General features: G+C 42.1%; 1 protein-coding gene across 1 annotated transcript in view; it reads right to left on the bottom strand.

The window, feature by feature from the left end:
• Positions 1-27643, bottom strand: part of LOC135890899 (S-adenosyl-L-methionine-dependent tRNA 4-demethylwyosine synthase TYW1-like) — a 123065-nt gene that overhangs the window by 22154 nt on the left and 73268 nt on the right. Inside the window, exon 14 of the mRNA XM_065418373.1 lies at positions 6099-6209. Within this exon, the coding sequence (XP_065274445.1) occupies positions 6099-6209 (111 nt within the window). The remainder of the gene's footprint in view (positions 1-6098; positions 6210-27643) is intronic.

Below are 27643 nucleotides of genomic sequence, written 5' to 3'. Positions count from 1 at the left end.
CGTGTATTGATGCTAGATTTTGTTAAATGACTAAATTTTCAGCCCAAACTACCTGACAGAGTGCATCTAGAATTCAAGATTTGTTTTTAAAAATACAACCTCCTGCTAAAATGTTCACATGTGTTTAACTTGAAGCTCTTGAATAAGTGACTTGACTTCAGTGGGATGTCTGATACAAATCGAGTTAAGCACATATGTATGCATTTACCACTCTGGGGCCTTATCCTGAAAAAGGAATAGCAAAAAGTGCTGGCTGTATATTTTTCCAATACAAAATTTTACTTGGCCTGGTATTGAAAGGGGCTGGGCCTTCAGTGGGAGCTCACCCTCTCTGAAAATCACACCATGCCGCGTGCAGTTTTGGCACATCCCTTTCTCTCTGTCAAGCTATGACTCATTTAACCTAGAGTTCTGTAGATAATGGCACAGGTCAGCGTTTCTCAAGCATGAAAATTATACATCAGTTGTTTTTGTTTTATAGCGCTCACTAGGACACGTGATTTTTAACTTCATCTTCTCTCCATCTAAATGCAGAATGGAACACTACCCAGGACTCTGGATAGCTTTTTGACAGGTGAAGGCAATCAGCTTTCACGTCTTGCAAGTAAAAGCTCATTAAAGAAGTATTAATTTTCCTCTGTTTTAAACACTTACCTAATCTTTAACATTTAATATGACACGGGTAAGCAGAATGGGGGAGATGCTTCCGTGTGGCCCTACCCAGTCAGCCTATTAACTGGTCATTTTAATTTGATAGCAAAGCCTCAGATACCAGTTCCAGAAAGCCCTTCCTCCTTCTGACTGACACCGGATCCACCATCCCTTATACACTAGCCCAGAACCCCCGAAGTGCTGAGCTGGAAGCAGTGATGTAGGATATAGCTAGACAAATGCAGCAGCAGTGGTCAAAAGACTGATCTGACAAAGGCTTTTGGAAATTATACATACTGGGCCTGAGTCTCATTTATACTTAAGGCCCCTTTACCCTGCCAGAGCTCTTCCTTGAAGTAGCAGTATGGTGTAAAATAGCCCTTGGGTAACTGGGAATCTGGCACAATCTTTTATTTTAAGTGAAAGAAATTGGTCAAATACAAAGAGGACAAAGGAAGAGGATCAATTATGGGCCTGATCCTAGAGGCTTTCCTATTACGTGAGCCTACCAAAATCAAGTGTTCTCAGGGCTGCACAATTGGGCCTTTCTTTAGTAGTGCCAGCCTGCTCCCCAGGTGTACTGTTCCTGGGTAGGTTCGTGTCTGTTTAGCAATGACATACAAAGGGCCACGCAAACACAATCACCAGCTTTACTGCACTGACTGGTAAGGGTCTGCAAAATCAGGGTCAGAGCTGCAAGAGGCTATGTACGCATGAACGCTCCCACACATGTTGTCTGAAAGCTACTGTCAGTTTGCAGAGAGAGGTTTGGAGTAAGTGCACACAAGGGCACAGATACAATTAGGAATGTTAGTGTAACAGATTTGCTGTGTAAACCACGCCATTTAGAGGTGTATTTGTTTTCTGCGTGCTTATCTGGCCTTCATCCCGGTAGCACCGCCAGTGCATTTTTAAATAAATTAATCTACTGCATATGCACTATGTTTTCCATATTTTTGGAATGAATTATTAAGGATCCAAACACTAAACCTTTTATCAAATTTCACACAGGCTTCTCTAATAAGTTGTTGAGCTCAATATAGGGTTAAACCTGTTGAAATTTAACAGCCTGTGACATACAGAACATCTGACTAGATGATCTAATGTGCCCTTCTGGCTTTAAATGCTATGAATCTATGAATGCACTTGATTTGAAAAAAACTGCAAGATACTGTGTGTTTATTAATATAAACTGGTGGCTTCCTAGGCAAAAATCTGATAAGGTATGTCATCGATAAAAAGCCAAACTGCATGTTCCATAGATTAAATACACAAATCACTTTTGAATTAAAGTGTGACAGTCCTATTATGGCATTAAAATATGCAGTAATTGTGTTTTTGTTATATGGATCTCTTAATTTTGATCTCCATAAGCCTCATTCTCCTGACCCACAGGTTTTACACAAGGGTAACCGTCGCCAACAACAAAATGAATGCTAGTTTCCACTAGTTTAAGTGAGAGAAGAATAGGGTTTAACAGAGTTGCATCAATGTAAGATGTGTAAATGAGAGCAGAATTAGATTCTAGATCTTTTGACCTTCCACTACGCCCCAAGAGTGTTTCTGGAGCAACAGTGGATTAGCTACATTCATTTAAAATGAACATAATTTATTTCAAGTATTTAACCAGGAAAATCCCACTGAGATGAAGCTTCATTTTGTAGCAGATGCTCTACAGGACCTAATTCCTTTTTTTTCTTTTTTTCTTGGTCTCCTTTCTTGAACCCATTGCACTAGAATAACTAGGGCAAAAAAAGACTATGATGACTCTTGGTCTCCAATGAGTTCTTCAATCTACTTCATTCCCAAAGGATTAAAAATAATACCTTGTAAATCAAGGAAAGATTTGAGGGAAAGTTCCCACATCACAGGTGCTCTGTACATCCTCTCTTGGGCGTCCCTTTATCAAAAATATTATAGCTGCACTAAAGGACAGACCCCTATGTCTATCAGCAGGAGTGACATCAAGAAGTTAAATAGCACCTAAGAACTCTAAGTAATACATACAACTGTACCCAGCAAGTGCAGAAAGAAAGAATGGACTCCGCGTTATTCAGAGCCCCTGGATCTGATCCCTTCTCAGTGCTACATGACATCCATGCTGCTAGGAGTTTAAACTTTGACTCATTGCACTTAATCCCCATAGTGTTGCCAAAACTGTTGGATTACATTCCTGGGCCAAATGCATCCCCAGCAGACCTCACTGACTGCAACAAGGCAACAGTGAGTGGGTTTGGCTCAGTAACTGCATCACCTATAAGATAATCACCTATCTCCGTAACTCAAAACAGACTGCCTGCATTTTAGTGCAGGGTCACTGCTTTCAGGACTACAGATTCTCAGGCAGCAGCATTTTATAGGAAGCACTCACATTCCTATCTAGAGTCTTGGGGCTTTATCCAAACCCCATTAAAGTCAATGGACAGACTCGGATTTCACTGGGCACTGCATCCAGCCTATGGTGGCTTTCATCAGGACCCAGAACCCTTTTCCAGGCTCATTTTGTCCACACGCCAAGACCCAGAGTTCTCCTGTTTTTCTCATGCTCAGACTCCTAGCGAACAGATTCACCACAAAAGGCCTATCACTCCTCTACCATTCTCTTCACTATGACCCTGCAGCACTCTTGGGAGGAGGTGAGCACCCTCTGGATGAGCTGGAAGATGGGAGTTGAAGGCACTCAGAATCTCTCAGAAGTGCTCAGCATCTCGCAGTATAGACCCCGATACTAGAATACCAGCAAGCCACGTAGCAGTTTGAAATATACAGTTTTCATTTTGTTCAGCAGTATGGGACTTTGCTTTATCAGCATTACCAAAATTACATAGTCTGCACACTCACTTGATCACACACATATGACTTGGCACAGAGACTGGCGAAGATGGCCCTGAAATTATTGCAGCTACCTATATTTACAGACGTATTGCTAGCCTCTCTGCAACATGCACTAGCAGAAACATGGTCTTGTGGTGGAAGCACTGGATTAGGACCTGGAACAATCTAGATTCCAGGCCCCGTCCTGCCACAGACTCCTGGCGTCACCGTGAACAAGTCACTTCCCTTCTCTATAGCCAAGTTCCCCATCTGTATAAAATAATTATACTTCCTCTCTCTGACCCTCTGGACTTGCCTATTTACATCGTACGAGCACTCTTTGGAGCACTGAGAGTTTTCTCTTATTATACGTTCATACAGCATAACTCAATGGGACGCTGACCTCAGCTGAGGTCTCTGTCATCCCCACCCCACACTAGACAGCCACAGCTCAGGTACAAATGGGGAAAATAATCTAAGTCGATAGAAGCCACTGTTGTTAAAACAAAGATGTAGGTGCTGCCTTCCCATGTTGGCATTATTTCACTGGGGTATAAGTGGCCACAAATGTGTCTCTCTCATCCTTGTTGGGATGCACCTTGTCTCGATAGAAGCCAAGAGGAAAGGGAGGCCAAAAAATAATAGGGAAATCAGTTCCACTCTTGAAGTAAGAAACCATGTAATCACATTCACAGAGACAGCACAGTAAGAGGAGAAAACTATTGTGCCTTCCCCGCTGAGCCAAACCCTCTGCACTTCAAAAATGCTGCTGTTTAGCAGAAACTGGCAAATAAAACTATATGGAACAAATAAGGTTACTGGTTGACCGAATGCTAAATTTAGTGTGAGATGCTTTATTCCTACGGAGCACAACATTTACCCCCTTTAAAATGTTACACCCATTTTAAAGAACTGAAAGATGAAAGAAAAGGGTTAAAAAAAAAAAAGCCCTGCCCCAAAATAAAAGCACTAAAAATAAAAAATCCACTGAAAAACCCATGAGGAGGTGTTTGTCCTTCATTGACTATAAATTACAGTCCATTTAAACAAAACAATCAAGTGTCAAGCAAATCTCAGCTCCAGGAAAGTGTCAGAAAATTTCATGACATTTTAAAGAGACGGAAATGCCATCCAAATCTAAAAATGTTCCGCTGATGCATAGACAGCTGTGCCATTTGGTTCAGACAGTGATAAGATCAGTTCAGTTCTCAGGAAAAGAAAAATCCCATCTTGAATGGGCACTGCCTGCAAATGCTGTAAGTAATAGGGTGCTTCATATTTAAGCTTTTTTTGTTTGTTTGTTTTTTAAGGACATACACACTGCTGCAGTTCTTATGCATTAAAGTAACAGGACAGTACAATTCAATGTAAAAGCTCTGTGATGACTCAAGTGGAGAAATGGAGGCTATTGCAGGATCTGCAATAGATGGAGATTCACCTAGTTTGCGGATAGTCTATTTTTATCAGGTGACTATGCCAACCAATTATTTGTGTTTTATTGTATTGAACTGTCCACTTTTGTCTTCTAACTTAGCTACTGTCTTCATGTACAGTACCAAGTGCATTGAAAAAAAACCTTTAAATGAGAAAGCCAATGCACAAGTCGTTTTCATGCCCTAAGAACTATACAGCTTATGTTGAAATTGTACATTGCAAAAATTTTCAGCCAGCTGTAATTAAGGGCCATGTACAGGGGCAGACAAGAGGAATGGAGAAGCCCCAAGAAGGTTTCCCACCTCTTTCGGCCTATGTGCAGAGTCTGCCATTGATAGGCAAAATGCATGCTGCGTCCCCTTAAAGGACATAAGCATGAGACACTCTGGCCCACATACCATCTCTATGCCTGGTGGCACCGTGCCTGGAGCCCTGCGCGGATACAAAATTTATATCCGCAGATATAAAGCAGATATCCATGGAGGTGGAGGACTCTAGCGACGACGAGCGAGACCAGCAGGGCCATGGCTAGTGACTGGGCCAGGAACCGCAGCGGCAAAAGCAGCAGCATGTCAGGCCACCGTTCGCAGGAGTCCGCACCCACCCCAGGCAGCTCCTCTGACATGGCTGTACCATCCCAGCCCTGCCCACTGGGGCTGCTACCAGGCTCATTGGTAGCTGTCCCTGGTTGTACTAACGAAGTAGTCCCCAAACTTTTTACCTTGTGCCCCCACCTTACCCCTGTCCGTGCCCCCCTCCCCCAGCTGGGACCAGGAGTAGGGCCGCAACTCCAGGAGGGGGGCATGCGGACAGGGGTAAGGGGGTCAAGGCTGGGGCAGGGCCAGGAGCGAAGCCCAGGCACGGGGCCGGCAGCTGGGACCCCAGGTTCGGAGCCCCAGGCATGGGGTCAGTAGCAGAGTGAGGGGCCAGCAGCCACACACTCCCCCAGACATTCCTCTGGGCCCTCCCAGGGGGACGTGCCCACAGTTTGGGGACCTCTGTGCTGGTGTGTACAAGAGGCTCGCACACTCCCAGACAGGAGTCCCTTCCATGCAGCGGTGTGCGCCTCCTTGTGGTGAGAGAGCCATGCCTGTGTCATTTATTTGCTTGGTGCTCATGTAATCTTGAATTGTGTTACAGAAAGTGGAGAGGAAAAAAATAGAAGCTATGTAGTGGAAAAGTACTGATACGCAGCTCACCTTAACTTCGATGAAGTCTGGTTTACCAAGGGACACCAGCTCAGCATAGGCTTTGAGTTCATCCACGTTCCAAGCTTTCACCAGTGTCAGTCTATACACTGTGCGCTGTTGCTGAAATAGACGAAAACTCAGTTCAGTGACACTTGCTTTGCACTCCACTTAATGAGCCATTGACGTTTCCTACTTTGTAATTCACAATCTTCAAACTATCACCAAAAAAGAAAAAGCTTTTTATTGTAGAGTCCTAGTTCCAAGTACTGGGGGGAAGACTGCAGTAATCTAGATAACAAAGGGAATAACCCATGCTACATTAACTAACTTTTGATCTAGAATGACTGCATCTAACACTCTCTCCCCATATGCAATTACATATGGGAGTATTTAATTATCAGGACAATCACTTGGTTCCAGCAGAAATCAAGAAAATTTCTTCCCCTTTGGTATGACATTTCACCATTAGTTGCAATAAGGATATTTTATTTCATCAAGATGAATCATGTGGCATTGCCAGTAATGGAGACGAGCAACTAAACTAGAGGGAGCCTTCATCTGCCCAGGGCTGACAATTGCTATGGTACGCTACGTTCACTGTGGCTGTAGAAAAAGCTCCCTTATGACAAGTTATGCATTTTATTGGAAACAAAAGTGACAATTAAAATTACTACCAAAAAATATTTGTGTGTCCCATTCACAACCTAATCCATAAAGACTGTGCTATAAACCATTAAAAATAGTGTGCATTATTTGCAATGCTATTAAATAAACCAACATCAATCCATCAGCAGCACTCTATCCCGGCTCTGAATCTCATCAACACATCGCCACCACTACTTCTAGGTTTCTACCTGCTCTCCACAAAATCTTTCTCCACAAAGCTGTTCTCTTCAATAACTGGTGAAACACAGTCTATCCACACACTGGGATTTCTCATCGCACTAGCCTATTTCCTAGGATGTCCACAGTAAACACGCTCATGCATAGTACTGGCCCTGTGCGTCTCTTAAGAATAAAGTGATTCTGTTCAGCAGCTTCACTCTTTACAGAGTCATAGATTTAAAGGTCAGAAGGGACCATCATGATCATCTAGTCTGACCTCCTGCACCTTGCAGGCCACAGAACCTCACCCACTCACTCCTGTAATAGACCCATAACCTCCAGCTGGGATACTGACGTCCTCAACTCATGGTTTAAAGACTTTAAGTTACAGAACCATTACACTGATTTAAACCTGCAAGTGACCCATGCTACAGAGGAAGGTGAAAAACTCCTGGGGTCTCTGCCAATCTGACCTGGGGGGAGGGGGGAGAATTCCTTCCTGACCCCAAATAGGGCAATCAGTTAAGACCCTGAGCATATAGGCAAGACCCACCAGACAGACACCTGGGAAAGACTTCTCTGTATTAACTCAGAGCCCTCCCCATTTACTGTCCTATCACCAGACATTGGAGATATTTGCTGCTAGCAGTCACCGATGGGCCACATTTCATTGTAGACAGTTCCATCATACCATCCCCTCCATAAACTTATCCAGTTCAGTCTAGAAGCCAGTTAGGCTTTTTGCCCTCACTGCTCCCCTTGGAAGGCTGGTCCAGAACTTCACTCCTCTGATGGTAAGAAACCTTCATCTAATTTCAAGCATAAACTTACTGATAGCTAGTTTATATCCTTTTGTTCTTGTGCCCACATTGGCGTTTAACTTAAATAACTCCTCTCCCTACAGGGTATTTATCCCACTAATGTATTTATAGAAAGCAATCACATCTCCCCTGAGCCTTCTTTTGGTTAGGCTAAACAAGCCAACCTCTGAGTCTCTCACAAGGTAGACTTTCCATTCCTCGGATCATCCTGGTAACCCTTCTCTGCACCTGTTCCAGTTTGAATTCATCTTTCTTAATACAGGAGATCAGAACTGCACACGGTATTCCAGAAATGGTCTCACCAGTACCTTGTACAACGGTACTAACACTTCCTTGTCTTTACTGGAAATACTTCGCCTGATGCATCCTAGGACTGCATTAGCCTTTTTTCATGGCCATATTACATTGGCGGCTCATCCTGTGATCAACCAATACACCCAGGTCTTTCTCCTCCTCTGTCATTTCCAACTGATACATCCCCAGCTCATAGCAAAAAATTTTCTTGCTAGTCCCTTTCTTAGGGCAAGCTTGCTCGAGCAGATACTAGCAACAACCCTTTTGTAAGTAGGAAGCCACTTAACTATGGGATAAGGCGAGGCTCTAGTTTTATTTTTTGAGAAAGCTCATTTGCCCTCTTATTCCCCCAGCTCCTTCATCTTTCACTATATTCCAAACAGAAGCTGGTAGAATAAAACATTATTTATAGAGCAATTTTCCAGCAAAATTGTTTTTTCCATTAACTCATTTTACATCCTTGGCAGAGAGTACATTGTAAAATGTTACAAGAGTACCAGCTTACTTCGAAAAGATAATGCAACAAATCCATGGCAACCTAAGACTTCACGGTTGTCAGCAGGCTGCATACCACGGCCAGAAATTCACAGGAACATCAGGGAGAGAAATCAAATGTTTCTGGTGCAGAAGAATCAGGCCTTTACTACTTGAATTAGAAGAGATTTTCTGCTAGCTGTCAGCATTACAGGGCCTACGACAGAATTTCATAAGCCATCCTAATTCCAATCAGTATAGGTGAGTTGTACACATACACACTAGCCAGTTTATTACAGAATATACTAAATATTTCCTCACTCCAGAAGTACATGCTAATAAGGATACCTAGCTCTTATATTAACAACAATAATAGTAATACCTGGAGCTTTTATATAGAACTTTTCATTAGTAGATCTCAATGGGCTGCACGAAGGAGGTCAGTACTGTATCATCATCCACTTTTTTGATAGGGAAACAGGCACAGGGAGGTGAAGTGACTTGCCCAAAATCACCCATTAGGTCAGTGGCAGAGCCAGGAATAAAACCCAGGGCTCCTAAGTCCCAGCACAGTGTTCTATCCACTAGGCAACACTGCCTGCTGATAGCCAGATGGTTTCAAGTCCCAGTCCCAACTCCCAGGAACATCACACTTCCTCGGATCTGTATGCGTCTAGTTTCCATATAACGTCGTTTTCCACCTGATTTTTATGAAACCTTCACCTTTAAGTGAACTAAAAGATTTAGTTACAATCTACAGTGTATAAAAATCTATAGTGTTCATATCTATATAGATATAGCTATAAATACAGAATGCATTTTGGGGATCACTTACTAGCAAAGGACCAGCAGACAAAACCAGACTGGGTGACACGGCTTGAAAACAAAGGTTGAAGACTGACTGCTCCTTTAGTTAATATTTAAGAACATCTTGGGCCAGGTTTTTAAAGATATTTAAGTGCCTAAAGATGCAGATAGGCACCTACCTGCAGCTGTAGGCACCTAAATACCTTTAAAAATCCAGCCCTTTGTGCCTCAGCACTTCTGTCCATGATGAGCAAAAAGCCTCAGAAAGTCATCATGGTACTCAAGGAAAAAGGGTAAAATTTTCAAGAGTGCCTAAAGTGACTTGGGCCCAGATCCTCCAAGGTATCTAGGCCCCTAGCTCCCATTGAAATCAAAGGCAGTTATGGGCCTAGAGACCTTTGAGCAGCTGGGTCTTAGCAGCCTAATTACTGTTCATTTTCAATCAGACTTAGGCACTTTTTAAAATGTTACCGCTAGCCTTAAAAGCTGAACCCGCAAAGTCCTTGAAGGGATACACCTCTGTGAGGACCTTACATATAAAGAATCAATAACCGTTTGATATGATAAGCTAACACAAAAGCTTATAGAAGAGAAGAAACCTGAGATTAATATACATGTTACAGGAAACCAACAGCATCGCTCTTGAAAGTTGGTGTGTTAGCTGCCAAATTCTGGATTAGTTACATTGCGTAGAAAGCCCATCTGTAGCAGCTGAGATAATCAATGAAGATACAATAATAACGTTAATCTAATTTACTTTAACAAGTGATATCACTTCTAAAAGACTCTAGTCCATGTGACAAGTATCCTGGCACATCAAGAAGAAGGAACGATTCATGCCAGAGTCTGGCATGAATGAAGTATCTGTCCTCCCACTGGCTCTCCATTGTTCATAACCTTGTTGCCTTCTGGGAATGGTAGGGTGAAGGCTTTTGTGATATAACTGAAGTAGCAAAAGGAAAGTTCAGGAGGTGAGATAACAGCAAGGTCATGAAATGGATTATTAAAGAGAGAAAGAACAATGGGAATGCTAAGGATACAGCATCTTGTACAAGGTTATTGGTGGGAAAGGAAACCAAAGATTACGAAAAAATCTTAACTTCAGTAAAATCTCATCTGTATTGCATGCCTGACCATTTTTTAAGCAATTGTGACATTACCCAGGGTACAATCTGGACTGTTGACCAGCTGTGTTCCTCAACTCTCTAACCTGGGGTGCCTTTTACGCTGCTTTGCTGTGAGAACAACCACTCCTGGTCTGCTCCCACACAGACTCTAGCATGTAAATTACTCCCAGCTATATTATAAGAGTGTTCTAGCCAGCCAGTCATGTATTATATTACAGGGCAACACCAGCAAACTCCCAGTCCCAGACTTCCCCCCGGAAACATGCATCTTGTACTGCCCGCCTTTTTGTTTCTGGATAATACAAGCTCATAGAAAGTCCATTGCTTCATTAATAGAAAATGATATGCACAGACCCCGTTATCTCAGATGAAGGTTCCCAAACACTTCATTCCAAACACACTGATTTAGATAAAACAATAAAACATGTTTATTAACTATTGAAAGAAAGATTTTAAGTGATTACAAGTAATGAGGCATAGAAATCAGAATTGGTTACAAAGAAACTAAAAAGTAAAATCCAACTAACATCTAACTTAACAAGCTAAGTGAATTTAAAGCAAAAATGTCCCTCACCACATCCTTTTACAGTGTCACTGGCTGGAATCCTTTCAGCGAGAACCCTACTTCCAGTTCAAAGCTCTCTCTTTGTCATTCAGGTGTTGTAGCTGTCATAGGCAGAGAGAAAGGCAGGAATATTTTGGGGCATCTCTTCCCATTTCTTATAGTTCTCTTTTCCCTTTGAAGATCATTTCCAGCTGAGGTTCAGAAGACAGGAGGTCTGGGGGACAGGAACCTCCAAGCTGTTTTCTTTGCTACTATGCAATTTTTTTTTGCTTATACCCTTCTTCCTGCCAAAGAATGGCAACTTAACCAGGTGATAGTCATTTTGTTGATACCTGGCTGAGACCTTGGCTAGCCTTTTGTCTCTGGGGAACTGGTCTGAAGCTGTTTCCCCATATTTGGAATATGTCTTATACAATAGAATTTTATAACTTTGCATACCATGTTGCCACACATATTTAACCACTACAATAATGTTCAGCAGATTATGAGTTTTCAAATGATATCTCACTTTGTACAAAATTTATCATAGTCTTGTAAAAAGGGTGAACATAGGGGTACAGACTGTCACACCAATTAGATCAGAAATTGCTCCCCAAGGGTCAGCTAGAACTGGAAAATAAATATGTGTAGCTTCAACGTAATGTTAAGTAAACTAATGGCTCTTAATACAAGCTCGTCAATGCAAAGGGCCAAAGTCAGGAAGAATACACTCCAAATGCAATCAGTGAGTTGTGTGCCCTGCATGAATTAAGTCTAGAGGTAACACTGGAATGTCATATAAAAACAACAACAAGAACAGGGCCCAGTGCATTTCTGCTGTGTGTGCAGAAAATGCAACATGCTGATAATACACATGCACAAATCTTTAGTGACTCAGAGAAGGAAGATACCGCCCTGTCCGGAGGTTAAAGCCCCAACAGAATCTTTTCATTAAAATGTGGAAACGCCCGTTTGTATGGATTTCCATCACAGTCTCAATAATCCCCATTGGAATAGGCAGATTGAATACCAATCAAGAAAAACTACCCACTCCATTTAGGCTACTCACAGAACCCTTAGCAATTCTACTAGGTTACAATCTAAAGGAGGTTATTGATTCAAGGAAGGACACATTGATAACACAACTACTGCCAGAAGCCAGATCTACAATAGCCCCTTTTTGGAAAAGGACAAATTCCCCAATATTAGTGGCATGGAGATGGAGAAATGAAGTATGTGAAATCCGTTCAACAGGGGGAAGAAGACAGACAGTCTTATATCAGGATCAGCTAGATTTTATGAGATATAGTTAGGATTTTGGGGAATTTGAACAAAAATGCACAGAATTTGACCAAACACAAAAACATCTTTTCAATGCAACAAATACGGGCTAAGAATTATAATATTTGTTAATACATGAATTGAAAGGTCATGTATGTTAATAATGACAAAATAAAAATGAAAACAAAATTAGCCAAGACACAAATGGGGTGAGAATCTCTTTGCAAAATCATGGATCGGCGGGTAGCAATCGATCTATCGGGGATCGATTTATCGTGTCTCGTCTAGACACGATAAATCGATCCCCGAACGCGCTCCCCATCGACTCCGGAACTCCACCAGGGCGAGAGGTGGAAGCGGAGTCGACGGGGGAGCGGCGGCCATTGATCCCGCACCGTGAGGATGGGAGGTAAGTCGAACTAAGATACGTCTACTTCAGCTACACTATTCTCGTAGCTAAAGTTGCGTATCTTAGATCGATCCCCCCCAGTGTAGATCAGCCCTAACTGAAGTGTTAACAGCTCAGGGCAGAATCAAAGATTTAAGAAACAAGTGCAATTCACAAGGCATCATGCACAGCTGTAGTATCTACTTGGAATGTGCTATCCACTTGAGTACCGTTGGTTTGTAGCAAGATCCTTGGGAAAAGCCCGTAAAATGTTCTACCAAAATTTATCAACATCTTATAATACCATTAAGTGTACATTAGAGTAAATATAATAAATAAGCACACTGAAATTGTGTAAGTGCCCTCTTGCATCAGTAAGAGATGACAGGAGGTGTTTTTAATTGAGGGTAAAGATTAAAGAAGAGCCACAGAATTCTGAAAATGGAAGGAGGATTTTACAAAAAGGAAATTAAATATTTTTTAATTTATACTGGGGAAAGTGATAAACCCATTGTGCCCATGCAGATTTCCTTCTGTAATAATGAAGTACTGTACAGATTAGTTGTTTGGTTTCCTGTCACCTAGATCTCAACTGGTATGTTCACATCTAAATTTTTGTCTGTTTTAAAAGTCTGACACACTTCACCCACTTCGTGAAACTGAAACTGCTACAAGCATATGAAAAGTATTTTTTAAATGGGAGAGCTGACTGATATTTAATAACTGCAGTCAGCGTACATTATCAATCATTTTAACAACCCAACTGTTAGAAAAAAATATTAGCTAATTATTAGTGGCTCTGAGAGAAACAGATGAAGAACACTGAAATACTGCCCAAAGGGACAGGAAAAAAGTTAACCAGCATCAGGAATTAATACTGTAACTGAAGTAACGTACATCCAGAGGGCAATATACTTCAAGTGTAGACTGAGTGGGAAAAAAAGACTAATCTCACTCACTTTTTCATTTTAAAAAAAAAAGTATATAAAAATGACTAAGGGCCCAATCCCGCAATGTGTTACATGTGAGTAATCCTTATATGTAATCATCAGCACTAACCCAAGCAAAAATAGCCACATATTATCATAATATTATTAGTGTTTGTATTAGGTCAGCGTATAGGGACCCCTTCAATGGCTATTAGCCAGGGTGGGCAGTGATGATTTGCCAGAAGCTGGGAATGGGCAACAAGGAATGGACCACTTGATGATTACCTGTTCTGTTCATTCCCTCTGGGGCACCAGGCATTGGCCACTGTCGGAAGACAGGATACTGGGCTAGATGGACCTTTGGTCTGACCCAGTATGGCCGTTCTTATGTTCTTCTGAACAGACCCCACCATAGTATGCACTGAACTAACATAGAATAAGACATCTTACACTTTAAGAGTTTACAATCCAAAACACTGGAATGTTAACATTTACTGTCTAATGTTACATGCCTTATGTTCCCAGGAAAAGCAATCAGTATTTCAATTCAGACAGCTATCACAGTAACTCTAGTTAAAATGTTATGAATAATAAAAGCTAGCAGACTGTTGTCCAAGTGATAATTCAGTTGAGAAGAAGAAATTTGAGGGAGTGAAAATGCAAAAGTTTTATTTAAAAATCTATGCTTACCATCCTCCAAAATCAATGACACATGGAACAGCGCCACTTAACATTGCTATTGGAACTAGCACAATCTGACAAAGGCTGCAAAAAACTATATGCTCTTCTTCTAAATGGAATTCCTCTGACACAGACCAAGCTAAATCAGGAAATTAAAAGTTGTAGAAATGGCATCTAGGAGGAAGATACAAACATGTCACTTTGGAGAAAGAAAACAACATATGCCAAATGAATAGTTCTGACTTGCTCCAGTAATACAAAACACAACTCTTCTAAATCACCCTTCACAGGGGGAGTTGAGGGCAGTGTACAATTCAGCTCTATGAAAATATCCATAATTAACAACAATTAAAAGCAGCAGCAAACATATGGAACATTCCTTTAGCCTGGTTTAAAATATCGACCTAGACCAACAATTATCAACAGCAGCAGAAAGTGCATTCTACAGTCATGGGGCATAATTACAGAAGGAAAAAAAAAAACTAGCTCCCATCATCACAAGGTTATAATCAAGGTAGATTAGATAACCAACTGATTCAGCTCTTAATGAACAGCTGGGAGTGTAGCAGAAGAAAAGAGCAGTAAAGCATACTGAAGCAAATCCATTCAGAGCCATCAGAGTCAGATCAACTTTAAAATCAATATATTGAAAAAGAGCTAAGATTTCAGAAAATTACTAATAATATGTTATAATGTCTGCCTACCTAAGAACCTGAGCTGCCACATTTGAAATAAGGTGTATCCTTGATATAATACAGTCTGGTACTCGGAGATAATATATCCTTGACTATATTAGAGTATTCATCAGCAATTATAAATCATTCTTACTGACCAATGGCTCCAGAGAGGGAACCGCATTTTACAAATTATTGGTCCACTATTCTCAAAAAAACTGAACAACAAACTCCTAGAGGACTATTTTTTACACTAACAATCTCACAGAGATAATGAAGTTTTTTTTCAGTAGCACTTAAGGAAAACTCTTCTTTAGATTTGCTTAATTCCAGTACCAAAACCAGATGCATAAACCAAGGAGTTCCTTCTACAATAAACTAGTCTCTTTGCAGCACACCAACAGATCTATTTTGTGTTTTTATATTTCTTGACTGGGCTGTATTGAAAACTGTTAAAATTATAAGCTGTCACTTTAAATTCTCAGGAGTTTTCCTTGTACTCCTGGCAGACTCTGGGCCCCTGTAAGGAAGAGTGCACTCTGGTTCTTTAGCAGTCAGTCTGCAAAGAGTCAGCTCAGAGCAAGGTGGGATGAGTTCTGAGACTCTACATTAGGGAGCAGCCTCCTTTGTCTCTCTCTGTTTTTTTAGTTCTTGCATGTTAAGGTTCCTGATTCTAAGAAATAAAGGAGCGTTACGTTACAATCTTCCAAAAAGAGTATTTTATGACTTCTGTGTGTATGCTGTCAACACTGGCATACCAATGTGGATTTTATAGCTGTGTTTGGTCAGTATTCCTTAGGCAATACAGTGCAAATGTAGCTTTTTATACCCACATACTTTATGAGTTATTTACAACAGCTCTATATTTAGTATATTTCTGTATAGCCAGAGCACTTATGAATCTTAAAAATTTCACTCATTATTGAATTTTACTCATGATGAACAACTAGGGTTGCCAACTGTCTAATCACACAAACCCAAACACCCTTGCTCCCCCGCCCCGCCCCTTCCCCGAGGCCCCGCCCCGCCCCACTCACTCCATCCCCCCTCCCTTTGTCACTCACTCTCCCCCACCCTCACTCATTTTCACCGGGCTGGGGCGGATTGGGTTGAGGGAGGAGGTGCGGGCTCTGGGCTGGGGCCGAGGAGTTTGGAGTGTGGAAGGGGGCTGTGGGCTGAGCCTGGGGCAGGGAGTTGGGGTACAGGAGGGGGTGCAGGGTGCAAGCTCTGGAAGGGAGTTTGAGTGCAGGAGGGGGCTCCGGGTTGGGCAGGGGTTGGGGTGCAGGACAGGGTGCAGGCTCTGGGAGGGAGCCTGGGTGCAGGAATGGGGCTGGGGCAGGGGGATGGATGCGGGAGGGGTTGAGGAGTGCCTGCTTCAACTGGGCGGCGCTTACCTCAGGCGACTCTCAGTCAGCGGTGCAGTGGGGCTAAGGCAGGCTCCCTGCCTGCCCTGGCTCCACGCTGCTCCCGGAAGCAGTCATCACGTCCCTGCGGCCCCCTGCCTGCAAACACCACCCCTGCAGCTCCCAGCCAATGGGAACTGCGGAGTCAGCGCTCAGGGCAAGGCCAGTATGCGGAGACCCCCTTCTCCCGCCCCCCCCCAAGGAATGTGCTGGCCAATTCCGGAAGCAGTGCGAGGACAGGACAGGCAGGGAGCCTGCCTCAGCCCTGCTGCGCCACCAGACTTTTACCAGCTTAAAATCTCCTGGATTGGCTTCAGTAGCCTCCAGGAGATAGAGCCCAATTTCGGGGGAATCCTGGTGAAACAGGGAGGGTTAGCAACCCTATGAACAATAACATCATCATCCAAACTCCAAAGTGACAGTCTCCAAAGTGTCTAGGTCACTTTTGAAAATGAGACTCAGGAGCTTAAGCAATGTAGGTGCTTTTGAAATTTTTACCCTATGACTCTAAATGAAGTTATAGGCCCTATTTCTGATCTAACTGGCAATGGAAGAATCATCGGGTGATAGTCCATGGCCTATGATTTGCAGAAGGTCAGACTAGAGAAATTTAATGATCCCTATATAAAAATAGAGCTCCGTGAAACTTTTTTATATATATAATTTTTTCATTTCATTTTTGGGAAATTATGTTAGCTCTTTTTATCCGGGGGTGAGGGAGAATTGGGAGGCCCTGTGGGGGACAGGACCCAGCTCCCCACTTCAGATGTTCAGACCTTGCGCATGGGATTGCAGCACCACCACCTCTCGGTCAGAATTTTTTCTTGCTAACCTCCTCATTGTTCTTTTTTCCTTTAGAATCCTCATCGAGAGAACGTTACCCGAGGATCTCAAATCAGGGCAAAGTTCTAAGTAGCAGCAAATTTGCTTATGAGAGGTTTTTCTGGAGCTCATAGTGCTATTCAGTTAATTAAAATCAGCCTTAGTACAGTATTTTGATCAGGGACCATGTCAAACTAGAAGCTTGTTCAATATATACCACATGGCACAATCCATTCCCGCAAAATTCTTAAACCTTTACTATACCAGGGAATACGTAAACCAGGCAAGTCTAGGCATCACACCAGAGAGACTCATAAGTATGCTCTACTGATCTTTTCCCCTCCGTCCACTACAAGAACCAGGTACTGGCACTGCCATACTTTTGCAGTAAACCCTAAACATACTGACTCTTGCTCTTCTACTTAAGGAAAACACATTTCAAACAACTCCATGCAATAGGAACCTTGATGAAAAACAGCATTTTCCTATTAAATTCCCGTTGCATCTGAAGAAGTGGGTTTTTTACCCACGGAAGCTTATGCCCAAATAAATCTTAGTCTTTAAGGTGCCACCGGACTCCTCGTTGTTTTTGTTCCTATTAGATTATTATCGTACAACTGATTAGTTTCTTGAAACATTGCATCTTCCAATTGCCAATGAGGGGCACAGAGAACAAAAATGTAATAAAAATCCTATAATAAAAAACTTTGGAATCCAAAGTTATTACCCAGTAGACAAGGAGATAAAACCTTTTTCTCCAGAGAAGACTTTTGAATCCTGTTACCCATCAGTAGGGTAAGAATTTATGTCTCACTGCTAGAGAGGCAAAGAACACAACTGACAATCACCACTGATGTTGGACACAGGCACAGAAACTTACTGGAGTTTTAGCATGCAATTAAATCTCACTTTTCAACCATGTCAGGAAGTTTTCCAATCCCGTACAATTTGCAAGTGAGCATTTGTTCTAGGCATAAGCTTTGACTTTGTCCAAATTGCAAAGCCAAACTATCCCATGCATCTCAGCAATCAGCTAAAGCCAATATAGGAGACAGTGCTCTCTTTACGATCCATCATTCTAGAATCTGCTAAGGTAGGTTTTGCATGTCAGCTTGACAAAGTGCTCCCTTCCTGCTTCAATAACCAAGAGGGATTAGGCTGTTTTTTTTTTTATCATCTCTTTTTAATTCCCTCCACCTTAACATTCATCTTTTTGTAGATCAGATATAATTATTCTTCACAGAACATACCAGTTCTAATCTCAGATGGGGGGGATGTATATCACAACTGTTACTATAAATGGCCCTGCACAGGTGCAGTTAGGGGCAAGAGGAAAAATTTCCCTTCAAGGGAGGGGGAAGGCACAGAATCCATAACACAAGTTACAAAAGCAATGCTGAAGCTTGTGCTTGATCCTGAACATCTGCAACTGATTTCAGTGGGAGCTGTAAGTACTCAGCAGCTCAGGATCAGACCGCAGGCCTGACTCCCGATTGCCTTGCATCTTGTGCATATCTGTGCAAAGCGCTCTCAAATCAGAACTCGCCACTCGCACCAGTGAGCTGTGTTACTAGGGCATCAAAAGCAGGGCCCACAATGGCCAGTGCCAGTAGAAGCACTCTGGGCTTACCCACAGTGGGCCTTGGCATTCTGCAGACCACCAGGCTCCAACAGATTTGGAGCAACCTTAGCCTTTTTCCTGGGAAACCCATACCTAATGAGACAGTAGGAGAGAGATGCCTGCAGAAATTTCCTCCTCCCTGGGAGGGCAGGATCAGGCACTCAGTCAGGCATATGTTGGTTTAACACCCTCCTTCATTAAAGTATGAGAATCCTCTGGTAAAGTGAACTGGACATATTCATGGAGTTACAAGTCAGATTGTTAAGTATTCAATACACCCAAAGTGTATGAGATTTCTATTCTACTGCTTAAAGCAAACTCTTCTGAATAAAGCGACAAAGAGTCCTATGGCACCTTATAGACTAACAGACGTATTGGAGCATAAGCTTTCGTGGGTGAATACCCACTTCGTCAGATGCATCTTCTGAATAGTTATATACCTTCCTTAGATATAAACAGACTGAAGAAGAGCTCTGTGTAAGCTTGAAAGCTTGTCTCTCTCACCAACAGAAGTTGGTCCAATCAAAGATATTAACTCACCCACCTTATCTCTATACTAAAATAAGACATTTTATTCACCTGGTCTTCAAAGTAAATTCATATTCTGTGCCTAGTGGAATTAAATAAGTAATGTAAGTGGTACAAACGAAATGCAAAGGTAGCTTTGCTTAAATGGGAAAAAAGACTTGTGAAAGATTCAATTACATAAATCCGACATGAAAATGACTATTGTCTTACTCCAGCATTGCAGATACTTTGTAGGTATTAGATTATGAATAGGAAGCTACTGCAGAAACCAGCTTTTGGATTTTTCATTAGTATTTCCTGCGCTCTCTTGGACAAAGAGTCTTGACTTGCACCCTGGCCTGAGACAACTTTTTAAAAGGATCTGAATTGCCAAGTACTATAACACCTTATCAAAATATAGAATGGCTTAAATTCTTACAAACATGCACCACTTTAGGACCACTGTTTCATTCCTGGTGCCCTTGGCAGGTCGTTTATTATAAATATGGGAGCAGTAGGCAAGGTTAACTTTTGGAGTAGCAGCCCCTCTGAAGATAGAAAAATAGTAATTTCCAGCGGCCAGATTTTGATGCCCTTTCTCGGGTTGAGGAGCATCTTACTCCAAAAGCAATCTAACTTAAAGTTCTGAGTAAAGTTATCATAACCTTGGCCACAATTTATCACACAGCAGCAATCACTTGTTACAGGGATTTGCTATAAAAGAAAACTTTAGCAATGCATCAACTTATGATATGCAACATGCATAAAACCAATAAATCTAAGACACAGCAAATAAATTCAAAGGTCATGAGGTCAACAAATCCCAGTTTTCAGCCCCTAATTTTAATGCAGAAGCCTCCATGATTTTATAAAGCAACCTGGTGACAGAGTTTTAGCAGAGAGATTCTTGGTTCTGAGAGTAAAGTGGCCCCATCTGATTCATCCAGGCTTAACTCCCAGCCTCTGGGAGAGCTCAAACTAGCCTTTCCCTAATTCACTAAAGCACCTGAGTTTCCAGGCTCTCAGAAGACACCATCCCAAGTGAACTATACCACCAAGCCTACTCCTTAAAAGTTTAACTCAGGTAGCACATAGCAGTGAGGTTTCACTTCCTCTCTTTAGAATGTCCAACACAGTCATTCAGGCAAAAACAGAACAGGCTATCTATCTTGTGTGTAACACCATTACTTGTGATACATTGATCAGGCATTTGTTATTCAAATGCCAGTTTAAAGTAACTTGGGGTTTGTACACACTCCAGCTTCTCCCGCCGACACAGCTACCGCCTCTCGCGGAGGCGGTTTTATTATGCCGACGGGAGAGCACTCTCCCATCAGCATAGAACATCTTCATCAGACGCGTTGCCGTGGCGCAGCTGTATAGCTTCTAGCGTAGACTAGCCCTTGGGCTCTCTCTTCTTCACTGGTTAAAAAAATACAGAAAAAAAGACGCTCTGGCAGTAAAAACCATAGGGAGGACAAGGCCCTTCAGTTTTACTGACAGATAACCTAGACAGGATCAGCCCCAGGCAGGGGTATAGTGCTGATCTCTGGTTAACTCCATCTTCTCCACTGAGGATTTTGCTACCAGGCTATAAGAAAATATCTTTTTAAGCAGTGAAGACAAGGCCAGCGTTAGTTCGGATTTGACCCCAGGTTTATAATGTCAAAGAGCACCTGAGATGTTCCTTTAAAAAATTATAGTTTTATTTCCAAAACATAGATACCCCCCTACACTGTTTGCATTCCAAACCATTCCTGCACTGAGTTAGTCATGGAAGAGAATCAAAAGTGAAATTGACTAAGTAAATGTCAAACTGATTAGGGACTGGATCCTGTAAATACCGAGAGCTTCTCTACACAAGAAAATTGTACCGGCCAGGACAAAGACAATGGAAATCAGATTTTTAAAATTTTCAGTTTTAATTATCTGCTTTTTTTTTTTTTAAACTTAGGTACCAAGGCTGAAATCCATAAAACCATTTCTCATTCTTCTACAGCCTCAATATATTTCCCTGTTATCAATGCAGAGAAATCCGTTTATTAAAATGTGTATTTGTAAATTATTAAAAAGGTGGAAAATCCTGCAGTCAATTCTTCTACATTTTAGATCTGGTTCTTGGATGGGAGTTAATTTAACCCAACTGTAACTGGCCAAATCTACAATCCTTCCAGTGAAAGGGCAGAAATAATCTACAGAGATGCTTTGGGAACATACCACTACCAATTCCCTCACCAAGACCTTTATCCAAAAAGCACTTAAGTATGTCAGTGGAACTACTCACATGCTCAAAGTTAAGCATGTGCTTGTGTTTTGCTAGATTGAGGACTAAAAAAAAGTAGAGAACTAACTATGATTCATGTCTCTTGCTCACCTACCAAATCCATAACACTAAACTTTGAGATTCTCTGTGACCCATTTTACTTATACACTAATATTTGTAAGCTATTATTCCTACTTTGTTATCCCAATTGTAGTCTTTGTTCTGTTTATTTGATTAAAAATTGCTGGAAATAAAATGTTAACTAAACGTTTGTGCTGAGGCCTGAAAACTGTTTTACTAATTAGATCCAGAGTCCTCACTATTTTTTCCACTTTAACATACTTATCTCTATAAATCATTTACCAAATTTCCTTTATTGATTAAGAAAGATTTTTATTTCTAGGCTGGCTCCCGGGGACTGTCATGTAAAATTTATATTCACAGTAGACAATCAAGTGCAATGTTCCTGAAAATAAAAGAAGAGCAGCAAACCAAATTATATCCAGCCATCAGCAAAAACATACTTCAGATTTATTGTTAAACAGGCCGACAGGAACAATGATATTTCAGTTCCTTTTGGGAAATTAGGTAAATCCAACATTAGAGAAGACAAGTATCAGGAGCAGCATGGATACTGCTAACACATGGCCCAATCCTATAACGTTATTACGAAAACACAGGGCTTGAGTTACAGGAGAACTCCTAGGGTATGTGTACACTGCAGCTGGGAATGAGTCTTCCAGCCTGGATAGACAGACATGAGTTAGATCTACTCAGGCTACTGTGTTAAAAATTGCAGTGTGGACATTGCGGCACGGGTGGTGGCTTGGGCTAGTCACCCACGCTTAGACCCATGACTTGGTTGCCTTGGACTCAGGAGCCTACCCCAAGCTACCACCTGTGCCACAACATCCACGCTGCTATTTTAGCATACTAGCTTATGCAGAGCTAGCACAAGTCTCGCTGCCCGAGCTGGGAATCACACCTCCCAGCTGCAGCATAGACATACCCATAGGAAACAAGCACCCGAGTAATAAGACCCCATTCAGGTCTGAACAGGGATGCTTTGGTGAATCCATGCCCAAGTATTCACAAGATCAGGGCCTTTATACATAAAGGACTCGCTTTACCGACCAATGAAATACAGCAGCAGTCACTAGGGTGGAATACAGCAGCAGTTAGAACATCAGACAGCAACTATTCAGAATAGGAAATGACGACCACTATCTCCAATTCAAATCGCATGGGCAATTTAGCGAGGTGGAAAGTAATTAGCCTTGGAATATGGCCAGTACATCAAGGCTACCAATGTATTATCATGAAAAGAGCCACTGCAGTTTGAACAAAACTCAAGTGGGCAGCCCTCAATTTTAAGGCGCATCTGTAAAACATTATCTCCCCATATCACTGGGCTGGGACCCTGGTTACAACCCCAGCTGGAATACCAACTCAGTTCTGATTCTACATCACCACCGCAAGGTTTTAATGAAAAAGTTTCATGTACAGTTTAAGACCATGAAAATGCTATTTAAAAACCTGAAACATTAAAAATAATTGTTCTTCAGTTTTAATCCCTGTGAAGTGCTTTGAGAGCGAAAGATGAAAAGCACTGTATAACAGCGAGGTATTATCATCATTACCGAAGAGCAACATTTAAAGTATATTGACAAACAATGTGGGGAACTTCATGCGGGGCGGAGGAGGGAGGGAAGAGAAAGGAGGAAATAATCCAGCCACCTCTGCAACAATCTAAATGAAAACCAGGGCCAAAGGTTTTAAAAATAGTCAATAGTTAGGAATATAAATAAGCAGACTGATTTCCAAAATTGCAAAGCACGCATCAGCTCCACTAGCAGCTGCTGGGTGCTCAGCACTTTAGAAAGTCAGACACTTATTTACATGCCTGTAGAAGATCCAAGAAATGGGAGGCCAAAACTAACCCCCCCAAAAAAATAAAAGTCACTTCTAAGAAGGTCTCCAAACTGATCCCAGCCACCTGCAACAATCCCAGTTCTCTTCTTGTTCTAGATGGCAAGCAAGCTCTCTCCCTTTTCCTTAGGTCAAGTTGGGGAATGAGTCACTTAACCCAGTTCAGAAGGCCCTTCACTCAGAGCCACCAAATGTATAGTCAGCAAAACAGTCTACAGGCCGGTAACCTGGTGCCTGTCCTCTATCAGCCAGCCTGGCTTCTGGTCCCCAATTTCTTGCTCAGCTTTCTTTTCCTGTTTATATAACCCAGTCCCAAGGACAGGGCAGGGCATTCCTGGACTGCATCCAGGCTATCTTGGCTGTGAACTCCAGACTGTCCTGTAAAGGGGTGGTACACCCTACCAGAGCACCCAGCTAAAGACTTAGAAGCCTTACTGTAGGTTCCTATTGTTGAAAAATCTTGGCCAAAGAAAATGACTTTTCAGCTCCCCTTGGATCTGATATGCTCTCATGCAAAGACCATCTTTTGCAACGTTCAGACTTCTTATTTTTTACATGCCAACCGGGAATATGTGGGGAGGGGGAAGAGTAACTCTGCATTTTACATAATCCTATGACAATGATAGTTTATAAGTGATACCGAGATAATGAAACACTAAGAGGCATGATGCCTACTAAAATGAAAGATTTTCACAATTTGACAAAACTTCAGCTGTGTCACAGGTATGGTTCACTGAAAGTAGCGGCCAATAACTCAGACATAATACATGTTATGTATGATTAATGCGTGGCACATCAGCATGTCAAACAGACTGAAGTATGACAAGTTAATATTATGGTTAAAAGAACAGGGATAACACGCTAAGCATCAGGAAAGCAACAAACCACCAGTGCAGCTGCAAGGGCTAAATAATAAAGTACAGATTAATCTGCCATAAAAATATAATTACCTTATAGAACACCTCTCTAACACTCTATGAAGCAAGAGATTTATGAGTATTTTTCTTTGGGGTTTGTCTAATTTACCTTAAAAAAATAGATTTAAAAGACCTGACTTGCTGTAATTCTGCCAATTGAATTTAACCACAAAAAAAAAAAAGGCAGAAGAAAGATACGTTTTATGTCTTGTTGATTTAAGAGAGCTTTGAAGGCAGCTGCTTTTGTAGTGCCATTATATTACTCCAATAGTTACAATCTAAGATAATGATTATTATAAAAGGTAAATGGGCTTTAAAAAATTTAATTGCCCATCCTATTAAAAGCATAGCTCCACAGGATTGCTCATGTGATTTTAAAATAACATAATTTTTATATAGTACCAATTGCATGCTTTAGAGACAGCAAGAAGATACGATCTGGGGCCGAAGGAGCTCACACTCTGATCCAGCCGACTTCTAGACCTACACAAAAGAGTAAAGTTACTACCATGCATGAGCAGGCCCTACTTAAGAAAGAAAGAAAAAAGAAAAAAAAAAAAGTGCTCAGTTCTTGGACGTGAATGGAATTGTGCCTGTCTTTAGAGCTGCAAGGTGCTTTGAGATCCATGGTGAAAAGGACTAGATAGAAATTATGTATTACCACTGGCAGCTAGTATAACCCCACTTTCAAACACTTCTCATTCAGGACCTAATTCAACATTCCTGGGAGCCTTTCCATCAACTCCCTCCGACAGGAGCATAGGTAGAATGGTGGTGGTGGCAGCAGAAAGTGGGCAGTGTTTTGGACAAGAGGCACCACAGGCAAATTTGAAAAGATTTGCTCTAACTTTTTTAGAAGTCTTTGATTAATTCTTAGCGGATGGAAACAGAGATGTAATTTTGCTTTCCCCTCCCTGCTCCCCTTCCTTCCTTCCCTTTACTTTTTAGTTCTTTTTTCCCTGTTTTCCCCCTTATTTTTGGGGGGGGAACCCTCAATAAAATATAAAATAATACTAAAAAGAAATACCAGGGGACGCAGATACATTGCAACTGTGAAATGTGGGAGTCTTGACAGACCGGGTAACATATACCAGCAGTGGCGCAGAACAGCTTAGAGAGCCTATTAGGTTCTGTATTTGGCATACAAACAGGCTTGGCGGGAAAACTGCTCCCAATTTGTTTTACAGGAATATGAATTTGGTAATTAGGTCCTAATGTTAGTCATTGTTTTGGATTTGCTCCCACCACTTGCATTTTCTCCCCTGCTGTCGCATTAATGAGCAATTCCTCATGATCCCGTTCTAAATATTTTAATTTGTTGTAAAGTCACCTACGGGGAATCTGCTTATAGCCAACTCGGATGGAACGAAACTCTCCTTACAGTGCAGTAGAAAAGTCCAAAATTGTTTCAGTGCATTGGAATGGACAAATGATAGCTCTGGTTCTAGCACATGGCCTCTTAGAGTGCACTTATATGAGAATGACTTTGCTTTTCACAATCTAGCGTCTAACAGCAGTGTCTTCCTACAGGAAAGTCAAAGGTAACTTTTTATAAAAATTCCTCATAGTTTGAGACCGAGTCCCATCTGGCAGCTTTAGGACACAGACAATTAATGTCCACGTCTCTTTGTTTAGATATACAACAGACACAGGAGCAAGACCGTGTCCGGATGAGTGCAGTTGGCATGAGCTATCTTCCCCCTTCGGCAGGTCCCACACAAGGCTCCCTGTGCTGTGAAACCCTCATGCCTGTAATACTATATAGTTAGAGCCACGGGGCGTGTTCATGCTGAAAGGCCTTCAGACCATGGTGTGCTGGGAAGTAGACAACACGTTGGTTCTAACCACCAGGATGCAGAGGTGAACGATGGGGGAAAGGGTTGCTGGATCCAAAAACAGGTGGCTGCAGCAGATTAGAAGCTCTGCATAAAAAAGCATTGGCAGCTGATAACATAAGAACGGCCATAATGGGTCAGACCAAAGGTCCATCTAGCCCAGTATCCTGTCTTCTGACAGTGGCCAATGCCAGGTGCCCCAGAGGGAATGAACAGAACAGGTAATCATCAAGTGATCCATCCCCTGTCGCCCATTCCCAACTTCTGGCAAACAGAGGCTAGGGACACCATCCCTGCCCATCCTAGCTAATAGCCATTGATGGACCTATCCTCCATGAACTTATCTAGTTCTTTTTTGAACCTTGTTATAGTCCATTAATAACGGCCATGGAATGGATGCAGAGCCGACTTGTGCCCTGCGTGTGGATCAGTGGTTGGATTCCCCCTTCCTCAACCCCTACTTAGCTCCCTGTACCATGCTCATTCTGGCTGTGTGGTAAGTGGGGAGGGGAAGAGGATTAGGTGAATTTCACCCCCAGATCTGAAATGCTGGGATGGGAGCTGGATAGCCCAAGTGTTGCCACCTGCAACAGATAGTCTCAAAAGGCTCATTGAAACATACATTCAGGGCCTAATCCTGCAGTGTGCCAAGTGTCCTCTGCGCACATTAAAAGGAATGGGAGCTGAAGGGAACCCAGCACCGCATAGGATGAGTCTCAGGGTTTGTCTACACTGCATCTGGAAGTGTAATTTCCAGCTTGGGTAGATGTACATGAGCTAGCTTTGACGGAGCAAGTGCACTAAAAATAGTGTAGCCATGGCGGCGAGGGCAGTGGCACAGGCTAGCCACCTAAGTACAGTCCTGCATGAGACTCTAGGTAAATACTCGAGGCATCTAGCGTGTACCACGACCCACGCCACTGCAGCTACGCTGCTATTTTTAGCATGCTAGCGCGATCAAAGCTAGATCATATACACCTGCCTGAGCTGGAACGGACACTTCCAGCTGCAGTGCAGACATACCCTCCGGGAGAATCAAAATGTTCAGGATTCAGGGCTTGATACAAAGCCTTGTGGGCTGGGATTTCCAGAGGAGCTGAATGAGTTAGGTTGAAAGTCAATGGGAGCGAGTGCCTACTGCCTTAGGATCCTTCGAAAAAATCACAGCCCACAAAGACAAGAGCAGGTTAGTGCAACAAAGTCAAGGCACATACAGGAACAGAAAGACAAAGGTAAGTTTGTTACAAGGCTGGAAACTGTCTTTTTAGATTCCGGGCTTCACCTTATAAGAAAATGTGATGTCTCCATATCATATTTCAACTGCCCTTCTTTTTGCTATTTGAAATTCTGGCTAAATGGGTTTTACTGCAAACTACACATTCAGGAATTGTGGTTTCTCTGAGTGCTAAAAT

This window comes from Emys orbicularis, chromosome 17 (assembly GCF_028017835.1).
Source record: "Emys orbicularis isolate rEmyOrb1 chromosome 17, rEmyOrb1.hap1, whole genome shotgun sequence".
Lineage (NCBI taxonomy): Eukaryota > Metazoa > Chordata > Testudines > Emydidae > Emys > Emys orbicularis.
Note: the sequence above shows the minus strand (reverse complement) of the source record. Positions and strands in the feature narration are given on the sequence as shown.